Source organism: Homalodisca vitripennis, unplaced genomic scaffold, assembly GCF_021130785.1.
Source record: "Homalodisca vitripennis isolate AUS2020 unplaced genomic scaffold, UT_GWSS_2.1 ScUCBcl_4024;HRSCAF=9915, whole genome shotgun sequence".
Taxonomy (NCBI): domain Eukaryota; kingdom Metazoa; phylum Arthropoda; class Insecta; order Hemiptera; family Cicadellidae; genus Homalodisca; species Homalodisca vitripennis.
In genome coordinates this window covers 1-22,599 of record NW_025780138.1, presented here as the reverse complement: position 1 = coordinate 22,599, position 22,599 = coordinate 1, and the positions used below count along the sequence as shown (strand labels likewise).

Below are 22,599 nucleotides of genomic sequence, written 5' to 3'. Positions count from 1 at the left end.
TTATCGAACTCTAATATCATGAACGATTTTATGCTACAGAAACTGGTTCTCCACTATGTCAAAAGAAACGTCTCTAAAGCTAAATATCTTTTAAAAAGACACCAAAAGTCTGTTAGTAAATGAACAAAATCAACAACCTCTTTTTGTTGTTCAGTTGGTTGATAGATTCATGTTGCTTTGCATTGCATCATATCACATTGCTGTTTGTATATTTCTACGTTTAGCTACTTCTAACTTTACATTTACAAATTTTTCCTTTTACTTGATCAGAGTTAAATGGTTCGACATGTTTTTTGTTAAATTCAAGGTATTATAAACATAATTATTGGAACTCTACTAATGACAGATCATTAATTGCACAGCTTCTGGATGATTTGCATCATCGTCTCAGCAACACTCGCCCTTTCCACCCACCACTAGACGATGTGGGTTTCCAGTATGGATTTAACACAGAGTTTCTGCAGACTGTCCTGGACTTTTGGAGAACGAAATACTCCTGGGAGGAACGTCAAAATTACTTGAACTCCCTGCCTCAATACACAATGGAAACTCAAGGCCTGCAGATCCACTTCATCCATGTAAAACCAAAAAATGCAAAAGGAGTACGTTCTATGCATTCATATGTTAATAGTTTATTTAATTGATAAAAGGATGATAATACAACAGGAACAATGTATTTATGCTTGTTATAAACAGACAAGTAATATTAAATATAACTTAAACATTAAAGAAGTCACTTTGAATGTACACTCATAACTGTTATAATTGTGTGAATCCCAAGGAAAATTTTAAAGTTGAATAACAATCTGACTATACTGACATACTGTTATCTTGGTTTTTGTTATTTTTTGCAAAAGTTCTTATTTTAGTATTATATTTTATTTGCATTTAGTTGATTGTAGCTTTTGAGGTATTGTCATAGATTATTCATAACAAAATCTGAAAAGTTAAAATCCTTTATTATTTCATTTGAAAAAAAAATAAACACTCCAATAATACACTTTTTATTTTTGTGATGCCTTTCGTGTTCAAGGAACACATCACCAGACCCACATAACTGAATAAAAATGGTTACAATAATAATATAAACAATTTTGTACTTAAATAAAAACACATGTCACTAAAAATACAAGGAGATAATATATAACAGGAAGTATGTCTATGTATACGTAAAAAATAAAGTTAAATCTTAATTACATCAAATAAAGTAATGGTGAATTTTAAAAAGGCCCAAGTTCATCATTTACTAGATTAGTTTGGTTTTACTTTATAAAAATTGTTTCATATGCATCAAGGAATTTTTTATTATGGATTTATTTTAATGATTAAGAATTCCGATAAGAAAAGAGCTTCTAGAATGTAAGCTTTATTATGAAAAATAATTTTGATGATTTAAATTAAGTATGTTTGGATAATATTTTATGCAAAACTGTACAAACAAAAATAAGGAAAATATAGTTTAAAGTTTAACACTGTTTATGTAACAAAACACAATTGTTTCCTTCCAACCACTGTTACATAAAGTTTACAGGTGATAAAGCTAATTTGAATTAATATTGTCACGCCTCCTGCTCAGCTGGGGCGAAGGGGGTGTACTCAGGAATCAAACGCAGCTCAGATTACAGCAACTTTATTTAAACGACAACACTTCCGAACCCACGGACACCACGCGTCACGACCATCACTAGGCTAAGCCCTACACTAGATCGGCCCTCAGGGAGCTCGGACGTCCGCTCGCGCCGGAGTCCTCTCGCGTACACACCGCCTCGGGCACCCTGCTGACCTCCCCCTCCAGTACTTCCAGACGGCGGGAACATGGGCCCCGACGTCACACACCCCCAGCCAAATTAAGGGTGGTTGTTGGGGTGGATGCCCTCTAGGAGTTCGTCTTCTTCATTCTTTTAGGCCCTGGCAGCTGGTCCCTTGGTTGTCTTCAGCTGGGCGGCTGGGTCACGTGCACAAGTCACCATGGCGTCTACCCTCACGTTTCGCCGCGTATCGCTAACAGTGTGGCTAGCGGTCGGGGTTCTCCAACAGTCAATATTTGTCTTTAGATGTGGAGGAAACACATGGGGAACAACGACACTGCGGCAGCCACTTCTCAGGGACAGTCATTTACACTGGCACATAAAGTCTCTGGCGTTGGGACGGCTCGATCACACATAAAGTCTCTGGCGTTGGGACGGCCCGATCACGAGCCTCAGTCGTTCGCTCCCATCGGTACCGCTTCACTAATACATTTCCAGGGAAAGTTTATTAATTTTAATGTTATTCCAGCAACAGGCAATGGATCGTTCCTCACAAAGGTTTGCCTTCTACAAAACATGTTGTCCTACGAGAGCCTATCTACCTACTCTAATTAGCAATGTTTGCTATTGGTGTAATCGCATTTATTTGACAGAAACATTAGTTCATATAAACTTACTCTTAAATACCCGCGGTGGTGTCCATTCCCTTATATTATACATATATCCTTACGTGTAGGTATATTCGACATTTTATATTAAAATACATTAATCAACTTTACATGTCGTTATAACTACTTGAAGCGAGAAATTATAATTGTATATGAATAGATGAGTTCATGACACATTCCGGAACCATTCAGCTGTTCTGTGCGAGTCATACAAAACAAAATATATTAATCCTCTATATTGCCCTTTCTTATGATCTAATACAATGACGATATTCCAATTCAAACATGATAATATTATTATCAGAACTATTTACCAAATTACTAACTAGTACATTAATCCTTATTATCTACCCATACTATAACTTACTATTGCAAAAACATTTTTTTTTTTTTTTTTTTTTTTAATAGATAATAACCTTACAAAGTGGATATTATTATAGGGACCCAAACTAAACAATTGTAATTATAAGTCCACGACAAGGCTATTCTAGATATTTGACATCTTCCTACTCATTAACATAGACAAGTGAAACAAACTATAGTAGGACATTATAAGCGTAACCATGTACTACAGGATACAGATATTTTACAGTGCAAGAGGTGGTACAAAGTTTTGTAACTGAAGTTGTGCACAGCGGCAGTGTCTACGTGACAAAAGTAGCTGTGGTCAGCAGTAGCCGTCCGGCCTCTCTGGTCAACTGACCTCTCGGGTCACCGGCCTGGCTCTGAGCTACTGGACTTCCCACCGGTGCTCTAAGACTTAGCATGAAATGACTTCGTTTTTCAACAAAGCTTTTATCTCTTAAATTTTATTCTTTACACACATCTAACTACCTTTCAACATAACTACCTCAACACCACACAAGAATATGTTAATAGCTGACTATACCCGAACATCTTATAAGTTACTTTGTATGCATTGACAAGCTAATACTTGATTATTTTTATTCCCCAATTTACAAACAAATTACAAAAGCAATTACTTATTTCTTAACATTGGTTAGCATAACCATATACAACATTTGGTTTCGTATACAGTGTTACAATCTTAGAAACTAACTTGTCAACGCTTAATTCATAATTACGTTAATGACAACTGGAAGAACAACATAAATTATTATTAACTGTTTTACATCAGTGTTATAATACAATAGGCAATTATATTTTACTAACAAATTATTATGTCATTGCGACGTACCAATCCTCTTAAACATTAAGTCTTAACCAAATCTAGGAATTCTAAAACTATTTCAAGGGTCCCCTGTATTTACAGAATAATTATGAGTTTACAATTTAATTATTATTAGTCAAAATCAACTTCTAATCATTCCACGCTGATATTGGCGTATGTATACGTACCGCTGAAAACAGAACATGTATTTCACCTAGTCAATCATAATAAACAGTTTTGAAATATAAACTCTTATATTAGCTAATACTCATATTCACTCACATTCACTCTGAGTGGCCACTCGGTTTTTTTCATTCAAACTTTCACACTCCCCACATTTTCATTCACACACTGGACTTACATGTTTACGAATTCATGATAACAATAATCTCCTGAAATAATATATTTTATACATTTTATTAATCATACACTATAACGTTCACAGTTATACAGTTTACCTCGAAGTTTACCTATGGTTACAACGATTACCTGGTATCCTTTATACCTGATCACGAACTTGGTCCCACCATTCAAGAGTGATTCTCAGCTCCTTTCCATCGACCTCCGTGATAGGTAAGTTCTTTGGCAAGCCATCGTCTCTGACGTCACGTTTGGCGGTCATCGCTATGCCGTCGCCTTTTCGTCTCGATACCTTGGATCTCCAGTTTACCCATAATCCCACGACGTACCGACAACCAATCAGAACCAATATTATTATAATGCCACAAAATAAATCCACAATAAATTGTTCCTGATTCGGGGAGAATATTTCATTTTCTGCTCTCACAAATGCTCCTATACCTAAGCCTACTAGATGGGGATTTCTCACAACAATTATGGTTAGTAAACAAAAATAAATGGAGTGCAGCACGGCTGACAGTGATGTATACATGTCCCTCTCCACTGACAAAACCTTAAGCGTCGGGCTCTCTAACTTTCTATGTTCTGAAAAAGATAAATTCCAGTGCGGCAGCTGACTAGGCCATTCGTTGTCTAAGCATTCGTCTAGTGTCTCGAAAGTGCTGGAAACATGATTAATTTTAGAGGTGATTTTCAAAGTTTTTAATTTTGACCACGAAGCTGGAAGTATGTGTGCCACAGCTAACTTATCCGCTTCCTGTCTACACGGATAGCTTTCTGAAACCAAAATGTGGGAGTCAGCGACTAAGCTACAATCACACGGCACTCTCACGTGTAGTGCACCCAGGCTCTTACGCTCTGTTATCTTAACTGTAGTGTTCGAAGTGTATCTGCACACAAACTCTAAATGCTCAACAATATGGGTTAGTACATAGGTGAAGTCGTCTATCTGGGTGATAAGTGGCACGTTACCTGATACACATGAAAATACACATAGTGAGCTCAGCTCTTGTATGGTCGCACCCATAAATGTTTTTCTAGGGCAACGTGATCCGGACACAGCATCACCGGCGTATCTAGGGACATAGCATAGTGGATTAATATTCGGCTGACAGTGCTCCAAGGCTGCTCCCTGTATCACTACCAGGTAGGGGAATTAAATCGACTTCAGCTACGGTTCCTACTTCCTCAAGATGTCTTTGGGGTTGTCCTGGTTCTTCGGGAACCTCACTAACTGATGTCAGCCTTGACTGACTTCTTGTTTTTACCCTAAACTTGATGTTTGGGGACGACATACGATTGCTCCACCCTATCACGAATTAAGATTTAAATAAAAACCAAATCAGAACAAAATTAAATCAAAACAAAATCACAATCACAATCCAAATCAAATCAACAATTTAAATATACATATTCCCCTGAACACAAGGGTTATTCAAAACACCACAACATATTAATGCCGCGACAGTCGTCGTACCAATTGGGTTTGACCTGGCCTACCCATGGACAAGCTCTCTTTTTTTTTTTTTTTTTTAAACCACTTTATAACAACACAAAATATTTCTCAAAATTATTCTATTCACCAATAAAAAGAAACAGCTTTGTTTACATCACGGGTAGGTTGCCTCCCTTACCGGTACCTTGGTTCGACGCACTGTGGCTGCTAAGTAGGCTACTCTTACAACAACTACAAAATTGTGTTCGGCTTACAAGCTACGAGAAAACAAATAAAATTATTTACTCCAGATTACACGTTGCTTTCAAAAGGTAACTACAATTATTTGGATCAAAAACTAACTTTCTCTCTTGTTCTTTCAATCTACATTTCTTTTTCAACTTAATCAATTTACTTAAAAAAAAAAACAATCCGAATTTTAAAAAGAAATATTTACTATTATATTATATTACTATTAAATATTGTATTACTAACCTGGGATCGTTAATCCGTCTTTGGTTCTGGATCACCTCAGGATACCCGGCTCTCTCCACCAATTTGTCACGCCTCCTGCTCAGCTGGGGCGAAGGGGGTGTACTCAGGAATCAAACGCAGCTCAGATTACAGCAACTTTATTTAAACGACAACACTTCCGAACCCACGGACACCACGCGTCACGACCATCACTAGGCTAAGCCCTACACTAGATCGGCCCTCAGGGAGCTCGGACGTCCGCTCGCGCCGGAGTCCTCTCGCGTACACACCGCCTCGGGCACCCTGCTGACCTCCCCCTCCAGTACTTCCAGACGGCGGGAACATGGGCCCCGACGTCACAATATCCTTCTACACAACTATGACATAAATTATCTTGTGTTGATAAAATAAGTACATTATACCTAATGTGTAACCCCACACAAAAGATAAACTCATACATTATTCATTATCAAAACTCAATCTTCATCATCCAGCTGCTTACATGCTTGTATTTATTGTTTTATTATTGTTTTTTTCAAGTCTACGTAGCATGGTATCTATTTAGATACTGCCAAATAAAAAAGAAATTTATATTTTTGTTTAATAAAAGTTAAAAATAATATATATTGTGATATTAGTTGAGTTTGCAAGATAGTACCATGACTAACAGTTTCTTGTCAGTTATTTGCCGAGTGAATTGCCAGAAGACCTTAGCCCTCAGCAGGGTTTCATCTTTGTAAGCTTCCAAGGCAATCTTGAAAGTGGATTTGCTCAGATGGAATCACAATGTAATCATGTAATGCTGCTCCAGCATATGCTCCATTTATAATGTTTTCTGTTACAATAATAAAAGCTTTTGTGCCATACATGATGCTCACAGTGTCAGAGCTTAAACATCACTGCTATTGGAGTGTGTTGCTTGTGACTGGGGTACATCACTGTGTTGTCACTCTAATTATTGTATCGAACATATAATATGATTCAAAATTTCATTTTAAAAATTGGGGAAATTATTAAACATTAAAGAATATAGAAGAACGTTTTTATTAAGAGATGCACCTTAGGTCTAAAAAGAGAATACCTGCAGTTTTCTGGCTGTCTCTATGTTTTGAACTAAATACTTATCATCTAAGGAATCAACTTCAGATGCAAACTTCAAATTTAAGTAAATTACATTTGATTGTAGTGTGTTAATATAAATACTAATATGATGTGATCAACTACAATAATAAAACAACCATATTTATTACTTACAATGCATATCATTTGTTTCTTCTCTAAATTACATATTATTTTCATTTAACACATATAGTCAAAAATATGAATAAAATTATAATAATTAAAAATAATGTTGTGTTTTTATGTTTAAAATTGTTTTAATTTAATATAACTATTTGCAGTTACATGTATATCCACTCCTGCTAGTCCATGGTTGGCCAGGTTTCTGTGAGAGAATTTTATGATATCATCCCTCTGCTGACTACTCCAAGAGAAGGACAAGATTTTGTGTTTGAGGTAGTTGCCCCATCACTGCCTGGCTATGGATTTTCACAGGCTACAACCCGACATGGTCTTGGACCAGCCCAGGTCGCCGTTGTCTTGCGCACTCTTATGAAGCAACTGGGTCACAAAAGGTACTATGTCCAAGGCGGAGATTGGGGCAGCATCATTGTCACTCTGCTTGCACAGATGACCCGTGGTGATAGGTAAGTACCAGTTCCACTTTGTTTGTAATGGATTCAATTGTAACTGTTAAAATCATATTCTAGTAGCACAACAATTGTTCTACTTATCTAATTTACTTTTACCTATAATCTTTTCAGTGTCAGAGCATTATTATGTGCACTTTTTACACCGTTGACTAATCGATCCCATAGGACTCAAATGGTTACTATTACATTCCACTGTGTTGTTGTATTTTTGACATAATTTTAAAATTTAATTTTTAGCTCAGTAAAGATTGTGCTATATAAACTCAAAATGCATTTTACATAAACTTATAATGTGTATTCTTGACGTTTACCTTACTGCAAAAAGTTAGCTGGCATGCACTTTATCACTTTTGATTTTTTTGTGATCCTGCACAAATAATAGCCGTTTTTGATACCTGAGATGTTTTTCATTACCTTATAACAAGTTTTTTCAGTACGCTAACCTCTAGTCTTTATTTTTTCCTCATTAAAAGTAAATATGAGTTGTTTTTATAATAAACTTACTAGTATGACTGATGTTAGGTTATACTGTAAATGTTAAAAAAAACACAATTTTGTTTCCTATGTGGTAATAGATGTTGTTCATCACACTCAGCGGTGACATATTGTAATGTTAGAAAAAAAGAGATTTTATTTTAGCTAATGAGCCACTGTTGTGAAAAAGGGGTTCTGAGAGTGACCTCCGGAAAATATTTTGAAAATTAAGCATTAAAATACTTTTGGAACAGATTTTAACATTAAAAAATTAACTATAGAATCATGTAATTTACTAACATGCCTATATTTCACAAATCAATGTCTTATAGGAAACTTTTTCATTCTTTGTTTATATATTTGAGTATAAATCACGCAAAAACTATCAAAAAAGTTAAAGCTAAAATTTTAAATATAAACTTTTAAACTGCAGACAGTATTAAGTAAAATATATTAGCCTTTTTTTTAAATATTTTTAATTTAAATCAAAACTTAAAAACAACCACATTGTTAACATCGACTGTTTGCTGGTTAACTTAATTTTTTTGCATAATTCTTCAATTGGAGAGGAACTCAAGCGTAAACTGAATAAAATACAATTTTATATACTTATGTTAATTTCAATTATTTTATTTTACATCTTGTATTAATATATTTAACCAATGTGTAATTTGACACAATTACTGTTCTTGACGAATATGTAAATAGAGTATTATGACTATGTTGTAAATAGAAAGTATAGAAATAAAACTTTGAATTTAAAAATTATTTTAATGAGCTATTTTCAATCACTATATCAGCAACTGCTGAATTATTAATATTTTAGTAGCAGTAAAATATAAACGTCAATACGAACCTATAACACAGTAGATCTTTTAAAATATTGATTACAGAACAAATAAATTTTTACCAGATTGGTAGACTTGTTTCTCTTTGGCTGGGGCTGCAGATTTTCATATCCCTCACAAAAGTAAAAGTGTTATGGAATGTTACACTTTTATTAAAGGACTGATATGTAATCAGAACACTACCGATAGTCTAACCCTGAATTGCTTCAGCAATTATCTCAATACAATACCATTTCATTGCAAAACCATGTTAATCCTGAGCATGGTCCTGCCCTCTTTTCGGATTATAAATATGAAGTGTAACTCAGCATATTTTAGCTCTGAACTATCTAATATTCTTCAAATCCCAAGATCCTCAAGAAATCTAATTTTCAGTCCTCAGCTAAACCCTCCCTCCTAGCTTGAGTTTTATCTTTTAAGTATTTAGTTCAGATCTGTCTTTGGTTTTGAACTTGTAACTACTGAGCTTGTGAAGTCAATTAGTATTAGTCAGCATCACAAATCTGTTTTGATGTTTTGAGAGGTAATCCTGGGTTCGTGAAGCTCCTCCTAGGTATCATATGACAACTATCCAAGCTACTTTACGACTAAAAATATTTAGAGCTCTAAGAGAAAAAAGCGACACTTGCATTCTAACATTGAAACAATGATTACAATAGAAAGTCAGATACAGTATGCTTGATTTTGCAAACCTGAGTGTTGGGTATATCCCTGGCCCGGTGAAACGAGTAATCACTTGGCCCCATTTGTTTTGCCTCGACTTTGCCACTGTTTGCAATGTGGTAGTTAAACCTTAATAAAAACGTAACCATCCCCTTGTAAGGCAACCCCTTCAATGCTAGTTAACATGGATATAAGTGGTTTAGAGGATAAATTTAACAACTATGTGTGTAAAAAAAGAAAATGAATAGGAAAAACTAGCATGAGAAAATGAATGCTATGAATGCATTGTAAAATGTATCTAAATTATTAAAAGTATTTTCTTAAATTTGTTAGAACTATTTTAAAACTATGCTGGTTTTTGGAAGACTGACTATCTGAAACTATAATATCTACATAATTGTTTTAATCCCAGATTGTAAGAAATTTATTTACTTTAAAAAAGTAAATGTTTTTGAAAATGTGTATAATAATAAAAAAAGGTGTTACTCTTTCACAGTAATTTTTACATCACACGGTGCAGTCACTCATGAAAGATGTAATTTTGTTCTATCTAAGCTCATGTGTACATTAAAAATTGAAAACCACCTTTTTTTAAGGTAAAATAGTATTAAATGCTATCTAACATGATTAGGTACTTAATTATTATGTATCATGTTAATAATACCAAAATATTTGCCACTGACAGGATTCTTGGACTTCACACAAATATGGCGTATGTTATGCCAACTACTGGAATGATGGCGTGGCAAATCATCGGCAGTTGGTATCCAAGTCTTATTGGTGATGAAACAGAACAGAAGTATGTTTATCCAATGTCTGACCACTACTCCTTTTTGCTAGAGGAATCTGGATATTTGCATCTGCAAGCTACCAAGCCTGACACAATAGGTAACATTAAAAAAATGTATGTATATCAGTCTGTAGATTAGTGCAGTCGCACCCTTACATTTCAAGCAATATATGATGTTTTAAAAACAATATGAAACCTGACAGTTTGTATGTCACTGTAAATATGAAATTATCTTTTAGGACAGTTCTACACAGACCAGCCCCATATGACCTCAGCAAATAGGGCAAGGCCTATTCAGCTGGCAATGTAGCCATAAGATGGCTGCCCAGAAAGTACCAACTTTTTTTGTTCATCGATAAAGCATTTCTGGTTGTATTTGTTGTAGCTATAAATCATAAAAGGAAAAGTAATATAATTTGTTGATATCAATCTACAGTGACATCATTGCAAACAACTGTAATTGTACATCAATTTGTTGTACAAGAGCTAATAAAGATCTAGTAGACGTGCACCTTGGTTGTGAGACACCTGGCATATTGTATGTTGAAGATCATAATTTCAGTGAGGTGCTATATGAAGGTATCATTGTCTCTGGTTATTTGCCTGTTTCTGCGTACTGTTGTGATTTGCAGAAAAAATGAGGTGTCTGTATATTGGCCAGAGAAGGTTTGGAGATGAAGTCATTGAATGTAACCCATTACTGTTTTTTAACCTCTAATGCCAGATAGCTGCTGCCTAATTTTGTCGTTGTGATTACAAAATTGCTCAGTGAAGAAAAAAATGAGTGAAGTTTTAATGTCATGTTAGACTTGAATAAAACTATAACCACCGACCGAGACGTCTGATTATCTTAGAAATTCAAATCCTCAAATAAAGAAAGCAGATTTCAAACAGTTAAAGAGATCAAACTGAATGCTATGGCACAGCTAATATTGATCACATTTGGTACTTTCTGGGCAGCCATCTTATGGCTACATTGCCAGCTGAATAGGCCTTGCCCTATTTGCTGAGGCCATATGGGGCTGGTCTGTGTAGAACTGTCCTAAAAGATAAAGTAACAAATATATTAAACAACAAATTAAAAGTTATTACCACAATAACATTACATTTTGGTATTGAAGAAAACTGTTAGCAACACTAAAGACCAAGCTCTGAAGTGAAATAATGATTTCCCTCTACAAGTTTACAAGGTATACTTTTAATCATAAAATTACTTAAATCATTGATGTTTATGTCTAAAGTAGTGACATAAATATTAAACTTGCTCAAAAAAGGATTACCTCAATGCTCACTTAGTAATGTTACATATGTTACCTATTATTATTTAAAATAGAGAAAAATATTACAATTAAATAGGACAAACCATGAACAATGTCATTTCAAATAATTCTGAGTTATATTTTATGATAAAGTAGTACTTCAAATTGTATGTACTTCAATTTATACTTGGCAAATGTGGTTTTAATTGAGGACCCTAGAAGTAAAGGGGTATAAGTGACATTTTTTTTAATATTAAGATAACTGCATCACTGAACTGGAAATAAATTATTCTATTTGGTAGTAAAGAGATCTAAGTGATGAGTCCAACAAGTGCTGCTATCTAGTAGCAAAGCACTTAACCTCCAAGCCAACTATGAGTAGGGCTTGGAAGAGAAGAGGTACAAGTGCACTTGTACCCCTGTTCCACTGTGTCAGACTGTCAATTGAGTTTGTTTTCATTGTAAATGGGTAATGGTATTGCTGCTCTAAAGCAATATTATGATTTTATTTTCTTTTTAAAGTAATGCTTTTTAAAAGAAGAGTGTCGTAAGCTAAAGGATGATAGCAGAGTTGCGATAATCTTTGACTTGCAAAAGACTATGCCAACTCCTAATGTATCGACTTCTAAAGCATATTATCTTAGGCAACTATGGACTTTTAACTTAGGTTTTCATAACCTACAGACTGGAACAACCCATTTCTTTATGTGTCACGAAGGTCAGGCGTCACGTGGATGTAAGGAAATGTCATCTTGTCTCCTAAAATACCTGTGTGATGCCTTCCGCCATCTGTGAAACACATAACTGCATTTAGTGACAACTGTGGGGGCCAAAATAAGAGTCATCTGACAGTAAAATCTTGGCTCCACATTGTCAGAAACAGTAATATTGAAACTGTAGATCATATATTTTTTGTAAGAGGCCATTCTTATAACGAGTGTGACTAAGCCTTTGGTTTAATAGAGTTGAAAAAGAAAAAAACCCAAAAGGACGTGTATGTGCCTCAACATTGGATGGAGCTAGTTACTTCTACAAGTAGAAAGTTCTTTACAGTACAGATGGAAAATGACGACTTTTTAGACTTTCACACACTTGTGCGATTGTTCAAGAAAAGCGTAAATGGAATACAGAGTATGCAGTGGTTACATTTCCAACAGGACAAGCCTGTCATACTGTTCTACAAGAAGACAGCTGCAAGTGGCTTGGAAGAGTTGAATGAGCTATCTATGAAGTCCACTCGAGCTGGCAAAATCTCTGCCATCCTGCCAGATCTGTTGCCAGTACCGATTGAAAAAAGGCCTCGTGTTAAGCAAGCTAAATATTCAAATCTACAGCAGTTGGTGAACTATGTACCTCCAATTTACCATGGGTTTTTCATAACTCTCCGACATGATGGTCAACATGATGAAGAACGAGCAAACATAGAAGAGGCTGAACAAGGAGAAGGCCAAACTGAACAGGAAGAAGACCAAATTGAAGATCACAATTATGACATTGATGATGAATCATAGATCAATGACGTTAATTATGTATTAGTGTTATTGTAAATAATAAATCTTTACTCAAACTTTATAATCTCTTCACGTTTTTGGCCTTTCTCTTAGAAGTAAAAGGGTACAAGTGCTGCTTAGCAATATAAAAAATAGCTTCAAAATGAGTAATATTAATAAAATCATGAGTTTCTTTTACTAATAATATTAGTAATGACTACAGTTACTAAACTGGAGAAGAAAAACTATCATTTAAACATCGTGACAATTACAGTGAAGGCTCAACTTTAAACGGCGTTTACTCAAATTTAGCTTTTTGTCACTTATACCCCTTTACTTCTAGGGTCCTCAATTACAATTGAAAGGTTTATGTAAGAAATAATGTCTAACAAAACACGTATTAAAACAAAGTTAACATTTATCCATGGCATTAAAAAATCTTAATTTGTGAAACTTTTATATATTTTGAAATTTGATAATATTGCACTAAATAGAAGTCTTTGTGTAATATTTATTTTGCAATAGATTCATCAGGATTAGAACAGTTTGATTTAAAAACTACTTCTTATTTTAGAAATACGAGAATGCGCAGTAAAAAATTAAATGCCACTTTTATTTAGCAATATATATTACGATGTATGTTTATCATTATCAGAATTTTTCTAAACACTTCTAATCTAAAGTTTCTTTGGATAAGCCCTTCAGCTGCCCCTAAAGAATTAGTCTAGAGTCAAACATATTAGCAATTATAATCCTTTCTTTTTCTTTTAATCTGAGTTTGTCACTGATCTTAAGTCATATACTTGTATGTCTATAGGTGTAGCTTTGAGAGATTCACCGATGGGGCTGGCTGCTTACATCTTGGAGAAGTTCTCAACTTGGACTGATCGTTCATGGAAGAGTCTCAAGGATGGAGGTCTTCTTAAAAAGTTCAAGCTGGAAGCTCTATTGGACAATGTCATGATCTACTGGATGACAGGCACCATCACTACCTCCATGCGTCTGTACAGTGAACACTTCAACAGGACCCATCGAGCATTGGGCTTTGACCAGTATGTCATTCGTTTTTATTCATAAATACTGTTTATTTAAGGTGTTATAATCTTGATGTTCAAGAAAACAGAGCCTATCTGTACCTCATCCTTCAAATTTTATCTTAAAAACTTTCTATAGTTTTACCCAATAGCTCTTCTTCTAATACGAGGTGGTATCCTAAAGTTCCTGGACTGTACTCGCCATATTTTGACAACTGTACAACTGTGCTATAGCCGCAATAGCTGCTAAGTCATTGTGCCGAGTTTCATTGTTATGAGTGGTTAGGTTATGTCTAACCAAATCACCAACGAAAACTTTTGCAAGGGTTCAAGGAGCTTTTGAAAAACATTTACTGAGCAGAACATAGGTTTTTCATAGGTACAATTGTTTCAAGGCTGGCAGAACTTCAATTGAATATGGTCATCGTTCAGGATGCCCTTCCACGAGCAAAACAGATGAAATTGTTGGAAAAATTCGGCACCTCATTCATTAATAAACACTGTTGTCAGATAATAAATTACTTATGTAGTAGTGTCGGTATTAGCTATGGAAGCTGTCAAGAAATTTTAACAGAAAATATAAGCATGCATTGAGTTGCCACAAAATTTGTACGGCGGCTTTTGACTGTCGATCAGCGACGTGTTGATGTGTGCAGTGAACTCAAAGTGACATCTGAAAGTGATCCCACATCCATATTCAGGATCATAACTAGTGATGAAAGTTGGCTTTATGGTTATGATCCAGAAACAAAACAGCAGTCATCAGCGTGTAAAAGTTCACAATCACTAAGATTGAATAAGCAATACAAGTGAGAAGTGCAACAAAAACAATGCTTGTGATTTAAAAAAATTTAAGGTATTGTCCGTTGTGAGTTCATGCCACTTGGTGTTACAGTAAATTCTGATCTTTATTGTGATGTTTTGATGCATTGGAAGGAAAATGTGCGTCAAAGAGGCCTGATTTGTTTAACCCTTTAACGAGTATAGGTGTTTGTTACAAAATAGTATTGACGTTCCAGAACGTCATATTAAAAATCATGTGAAAATAGTAAGGATGTTCTAGAACGTCAATGAATTATGACATATTACAAGTACTAGCGCTTATGTTTTTTCCTCTATGGAAGAAATCCGCCCACTGTTCCTAACCTTAAATAACTGAGTGCAGTTTCCCGTGTAAATACTGTCAGCTGCTTTCAACTACAGAGTGGGCTGTAAAGGTTTTTTTCCGCATACGGATTCCCGCGATTTCTACTGTTAACAGCAATTTCTACAGTCGCATTCTGTTGCTACGCTGTAAACATTCACTTTGTGCAGTTTCTTCTACAATGATGAAATATTGTAGTTTATTGTTCTCAAGTCAGTTTCCTTTTGTGTTGTGAAATGGATCCAGAACGTAACTTACGTAGTAGTGACGACATAAGAAGGGGGCTGTACGAGTGGAGTGAAGGAGATCAAATCTCAGACAATAACAATGACGTTTTAGGCTCCGACAATGAGAATGTGTTTGGTGATAGTGGGGATGAACAAGATGAAACCGCAGAAGATATCCTCGCTGCTTCTTACTTCGACAATGAACTTGACGTGGAGATCCAAGAACCTGCATTACCAGTAAGTGATTCTGATATTTGTCCAATTTGCAAATGGAAACATGTTGACTGTTTTGAACAAAAAGACTTTATATTTGATGATTCTAATTCTGGCCTACAAGTTGACTTTGAGGATAATATTGAAAAGGAAATAGATTTCTTTCATAAACTGTTCGATTAAGAAAAGAAAAAAGAGAACTTTCCCCTATGACAATGAGGCAGAAAATTTTAAATTTGACTTTCTAAGGGCTCTACATAAATATGAAACAACAGGAAATGTGCAAGACAAAGAGATCATGGTAGAAAGGAAGAAAAAATTATGACAAGAAACTCAGACAATTAAACCAAAACGCAAATGCAAACTACATCAAATCAGCTGATAACAAGAGTAAAGCCCTATGGAGCCCTTATAAACAATGAAAAAAGAGGAAAAACCCAAGTAAAATATCCACAAATGCATATTAAAATTAATAACAGAGAGACTGATAGCCCTCAGGAAATAGCTGAACATTTTAATACTTATTTTACTAATGTAGCCGAGCTGACGCTGAAAAAGAATAGACAGGTCATAGGGAACCATGACATAAAATGCACCTGACCTTCGAACAGAAATAATCTGCCAAGAGTCCTTAATTCTTACACCAACAAACAATGACGAGGTCAGGGATATTATAAACTCCCTTAAATCAAAGCAGTCAAGTGGAATGGATGAATACTCATCTAAGCTTGTCAAATACTGCAGAAAAGAACTGACTCCACCTCTTGTAAGTATAATAAACAAATCATTCAGCCTAGGCCAGTTTCCCTCTGCACTAAAGTTGTCGAAAGTATACCCGAAGCACAAAAAAGGATCTACAAATGATGTGCAAAATTATCGTCCTATCTCCCTGATTTCTACATTTTCAAAGATTATTGAAAAAGTTGTCCTCATCAGACTTATGACACACCTCAAGAAGCTAAATTTAATCAACGACTGCCAGTATGGATTCTCAAAGGGAAAATCTACCATTTCTGCCATAATCAGCCTAATTGAAGACATTATTGACCAAATAGACAAAGGACAATACATCTCCGCACTTCTTCTCGATTATAGTAAGGCATTCGACTGTTTGGGACATGACCTCATCTTAAGGAAACTAACATTACTGGGAATCACAGACACAGCAAATAAATGGTTTGCAAGCTACCTATCAGGACGAACCCAAGTAGTTGAGGTACAGACAACCACACTTGGAATTACAAAAACACACCAGTCAAAACCACTTCCTATTCTCCGAGGAGTTCCACAAGGGTCTGTACTGGGCCCTGTCCTCTTTATTCTATTTGTAAATGATTTCCCAACACATACCCAAGATAATAATACATCATGTGTAATGTACGCAGACGACACAACACTCCTGATAAGGAATCTCACTGCAGAAGGTGTTTGTGCAGCTGCTACAGCCTCTCTAAACAAGGCTCTGAATTATTGTAAAACAAATGACCTGGCCATAAACCCACAAAAAACAATACAAATTAATTTCAGTAAGAAAAGAGACACTACTCCCAGCATCGCCAATGTAACAGTTGAAAATCATGTAAAATTTCTTGGAGTCATTCTGGACAGAAACCTAACCTGGACTGAGCAAGTGAACAATGTCTGCAAAAAATTAGCATCTGGAATATATGTTGTTCGACGCATTAAATGGATCAGCAACTTGGAATCAGCCAAAACAGCTTACTACTCATTAGTAGAAACTCACTTGAGGTATGGACTTGCGGTTTGGGGTGGCTCCTCAGTTAGAAACCTTAATAGAGTTCTTACCCTACAGAAAAAAGCCATCCGAGTTTTGGCTGACTTAGAACCAAGGCAGAGCTGCAGACATGCCTTCCAGACACTCCAGATAATGACTGTTACTGCGCTATACATCCAAGAAGTTATCATGTATGCACACCAGAAGAATCTCAAAACTGGAAAGGACCTTCATCACTACAACACATGTTATGCAACAAGCTACACTCTACCCATACACCGCACAGCACTTTTCGAGGAGAAACCAACCTACATTGGGCGAAAGCTATGGAACCATCTACCACAACCATTAAGAGAGCTTCAGGGTAACCCTTTTAAAAAAGCACTCCATGACTTGCTTGTTGGACAGCCTTTCTACACCATTGACGAATTTTTGAACCAAGACTGGAGGCCTCAACTGGAACTCAACAATCGCTCTCAAATGTGATGCATCATCGGACTCAAAAATTATTTTTCCAAAATAAGTTTATCTAATTTCTGACTCTATTACTGTTCTTGATGAATATGCTAATAAAGAAGTTTGTCTATTGTCTATTGTCTATTGTCGATTACGATTTAGTTTCGTACATTGCTTCTGAGACTAATAAGTATGCCCAGCAGCAAATGAAAAATGAGGCAGGAATAAAAGAATTCTCCAAACTCAGACGCTGGACAGAAACAAACCCTGATGAGATGTATTTTTTTTTGCGATTTTTGCCTCTAATGCCCCATTGCAAGAAAAATTCACTAAAACTCTACTGGAGTACAGATCCACTCCCATATTCCCTCAGGTGTTCAGTCAGGATAGATTCCTATTGTTGCTTCGAGTATTACATCTTGACGACAATTCACTAGTGGGGGGGGGAGATAAATTATACAAAATCAGAACGGTTATCGAAACCCTACGGAGAAGATTTTTTGTAGCCTACTCTCCTAATAAGAACCTGGTCATCGATGAGAGCCTCATGCTATGGAAGGGTCGCCTGGGTTTCAAACAGTACATTCCGTCTAAACGCAAGCGGTTCAGAATAAAACTTTATGTATTGTGTGACAGCAGTTCAGGCATCGTCCTTGACTTTATTGTTTATACTGGCAAGACCACTGACTTGTTGAATGAAAACGAAGACGTCGGAGTGTCAGCAAAGGTTATCAGAACACTAATGCAACCCTACTTAGGACGTAAACATGTGTTGTACGTTGATAACTGGTACAGCAGTCCCGGCTTGTTCAACTGGCTTCTTGAAAATGAAACAGCAGCTTGTGGAACTGTAAGACAAAACCGGAAAGGTCTCCCTTGCTTACCCAAAAAAATGAATAAGGGAGATTGTGAATTTAGGAGCCAAAAACACATGCTTTGTGTAAAATGGTGTGACCACCGTAATGTAACAATGCTAACAACAATCCACAAGCATGAAATGATTCCTGTGACTAAGCTTGGAAAGACTGTAAACAAACCAAGCTCTGTCATAGAATATAATAAGGATATGGGAGCAGTCGACTTGCTCTGACATGATGATATCTTTCAATGACAGTGCAAGGAAATCAAAGAAGTGGTACCGTAAATTATTTTTCCACTTGATTGATATTGTTGTTTTGAATACATACAACATGTTTGTAATCCAACAAAACAAGAAAAGTGGGTTTTGTGACTTTAGACTAAACCTCATCCGACAAATATTGGAAACACATCACACTCCAAGAGAAGGAAGGCTGGTAGCCGCGGGTGCCGAGAGTCGTGCTGCCGCCAGCCGCTACCAGAGACCAACATCCACTCCGCCTAACCGGCAGACACTTCCCCCGCCCACTGCCGACGCCAGAAGGTCAGACACGGAAGACACAAAAGAGATGCTACGTCTGTTCTCATTCCTCAAGCAGAGAAAAGAAGAGGAAGGATACGACGTTTGAATGTAAAGAGTGTGGTGTGCCACTGTGTATACATCCATGTCTCGAGCACTTTCACACAAAAAAACAAATTTTAGCCTTTGTGTTTTCTCAACAAAAGTAAATATTAGCTATTTATAGTAATGATATCTGATTTTCATTAAAAATAAAACAAAATTTTTTCTTACTATTTTGGGAGTGTATTGTGTTTCACATCCTTACTCCTATGAACAAATGATGTAGTGACGTTCCAGAACGTCATTACTCCTTAAAGGGTTAAAGACCAAAACTGGCTGTTAAATCACGACAACGCTCACGCTTCATGAAAACAATACAGTTTTTTAGCCAAAAACAATATGGCTACCATTTCACATTCTGCCTATTTGCCAAATTTAGCCCTTTTGTGACTTCTCTCTTCCCAAAAATGAAAATGCATGTAAAAGTCACCGTTTTGACTGTGTTGAATACGTTCGTAGAAAAATGCAAGAAGTTATCGACAGCTATTTTTTTACACTTTCCAGTCGTGGAAAAACGCTGGGTTCATTGTATCAACCTCAAATGGAGCTTATTTCGAAGGGGATAACAGACAATAATAGCCCAGGTAAGAAAACAAAAATTAGCAGACCTAGTCTGGGAACTTTCTGATACCACCTCGTATATTTCTGAGTTACTCGCATGACATTTTAATATTTCTCAAAACCTCAAAAGTTTTCCTTTTCTTCTACCAAAACAAATATTTAATGATTTAAAAAACATTGTAGGTATTCTCATAAGGAATCTCTCTGCAAAAAAGTCTTGGCTTCAAGGTCAAGGGTTGCCTCTTGAGTATGTACTCTCATCAAGCTGCAAAGGAAAACATTTTTGTAGATTTTAAACTTGGGAAAATTTAACTAACTGTTTTTTAATTTTCAAAACATTTAGTAAATTCAACATTTTACCAAATAATTTTAAAAATGGAACTGTATTTGAATTTCTTTAGCAGCTGTCACTTCTTTTATTATATTACTTTTGCTGATAGTACATCACTCTACCATTGTATATAGCTTTCCTAATTTAACAATGAGTAGTAATTGTACTTCGCATGATATCACAGTGACTAGATGGTACAGCATGATGATGTCATAATACTTTTTAGTTCTTAATGTTTTAATTTTTTCTAATTCAAATCACTTACCACCTATGTCTGTTGAATTTTGTTTTTGTGTGCCTGCATAATTTGCCTAATTTTATAGCTACATTGGAAAGAATGCCATAGCATAACATGCACTGTAGGTTTTATTCTCACCAGATAGCACAATAACCTAACTTTACATATAATGCTTCACAATGTTTAAAGGTTCTTGACACTCCAAGGAATATCAGTACTGAAATTGTAAACTAGCTATTGAGCTTCAACAGAAGTCTACTTTCTTTATTGTCTATCGATTGTTTCTTCATGATTCTTCACTTGAACTTTTCACAGACACTTTAAGTAATGATCCATTGGTAAAGGTCTGACTAAAACTAATTTGAAATGTATTTGTTTGTATTATTAAAAGCTAAATATATAATGAACCAAACACTATGACGACACAATCTTCTACTGACAAAATATAAAGACCTCAGATAAGCTCAAATAGTCCACTGACAACTCCTGCTCATTCCATTGAGCTGATCTTCAAGCATATGATAGCCATCTGTTGAAAACCGTAATGACCAGCTAAATGAATAGCACGTGTATAAAGACATTGGTTTTACTGAGCTTTCAAATAGTAACATATGACTGGAAAATTGGAAACAAGTTTCATATGCCTCCTATGCATTGGTGCAATAAAATTGAAATATTTTATTTTCAGAGTGAAACTTTTTTGGTACAAATGCTGTCCCCCTTACCCCTCAAGAAGTAATAACTGTCAACTCCAAGGAGTGAACTTGTTTATCAGTGGATCATCAATTTTACGAGCCTTCCAATTTCAATCAATGTCATATAAAATAACTCCATCCAAGGTGTAGATCTCGCCCTTTCTCCCAGGCATCAGACAACAATTAGTAAACCTTTTCCGTACTACTTTACACCATTTGTAAAGTTTTTAACAGGGTCCCCACCCGAACCGTGAAAACCGTGAAACCGGGAATAAGCCGTGAATTTCGTTCACCGTGAAAAAAACCTTAAATAAGCCGTGAATTTTGTTTACATACCGTGAAAATCTCTACAACTTTTGAATAAATAAAATCAACACGGGTCGTCGTCAGACGATCATATGGGAAAGTTGACCTTCGCTATTGCAAAGTAAAAAAGTAGCACGCAATGTAGGGGATAGACCACGAAGTTTGACAGGTGCTGCTATCTGAGCGATTGTACTGATAATATGGTTTATAAACAAATGAGGAAAAGGAAGGGCCGGTGGGAGATGACGCTTCCGGCTCAAATCACGTGAGGCCTGTCTTTGTCTGTCGCCAGGTTCCGGGCCTTGGCTACGCTACGCGGCTGTAAAACAAGGCATTCTCTGATTGAACGCGGAGATTAATAACACAATTTAATTACTTGATAGATTGTCGTTTAATGTAAACACTTTTCGTATTGGAGTTTTATTGTATCAGATATAGTCTATTATTGTTTTCATAAAATAAAAAAAGTATTACAAATCCTTAATCTAATGTAAGGAATTTAAATTACATTTTAACTTAATTTCATTCTATTAAATCCCTTATTTTATTTAAATATTAATGAGAAAAATGCTATTCAGTACGATATCTATATCGTTGTGTGTAATGACTGTTAACACAATGTAATAATTATAAAAAATTTTAATTTATGGTGGACAATAAATTGAATTAATTTAGGGTCTTGCGTAAATAAATAGTATAATAATGTGACGGAGCAGAAACCTACACGACACATATCAATTAACGCAGCGAGACCATAACTTTATAGGCCTATTATAAACTGTTTTAATTACCAGTAAGGTCGTTTGAGAAAACAATTTTATTTTTCATCTCTTTAGATATTAAACGGTAGTGATATGCGTTTTCCTTATCAATAATATTTTTTATGATTCCTAAGCTGTATGGATATTACGAGTGTACACGGTTTAAAATCTTCTTATGGTGAATGTGTGTTTAAATTGTATAATGTATTAGTAAAATATTACAAATGAAACGTCATGTTATAAAAACGTTAGAAAAAAAAACCATTGCATTTTTTCTAACCAGGAAACAACAAACGTCAAGTAACTTTGTAGTGTTAAGCTTTATT

The 22,599-nt window shown here is 35.5% G+C and overlaps 1 protein-coding gene across 1 annotated transcript in view; it reads left to right on the top strand.

Moving 5' to 3' along the window:
• The window catches only part of LOC124372783 (juvenile hormone epoxide hydrolase 1-like), a 30,431-nt gene extending 12,500 nt beyond the window's left edge, over window positions 1-17,931 (top strand). Inside the window, 7 exon segments of the mRNA XM_046831193.1 lie at window positions 363-602; window positions 7,257-7,298; window positions 7,300-7,562; window positions 10,239-10,441; window positions 13,910-14,144; window positions 15,533-15,734; window positions 17,524-17,931. Of these exon segments, the coding sequence (XP_046687149.1) occupies window positions 363-602; window positions 7,257-7,298; window positions 7,300-7,562; window positions 10,239-10,441; window positions 13,910-14,144; window positions 15,533-15,734; window positions 17,524-17,931 (1,593 nt within the window).
• The last annotated feature ends 4,668 nt before the right edge of the window (window positions 17,932-22,599 follow it).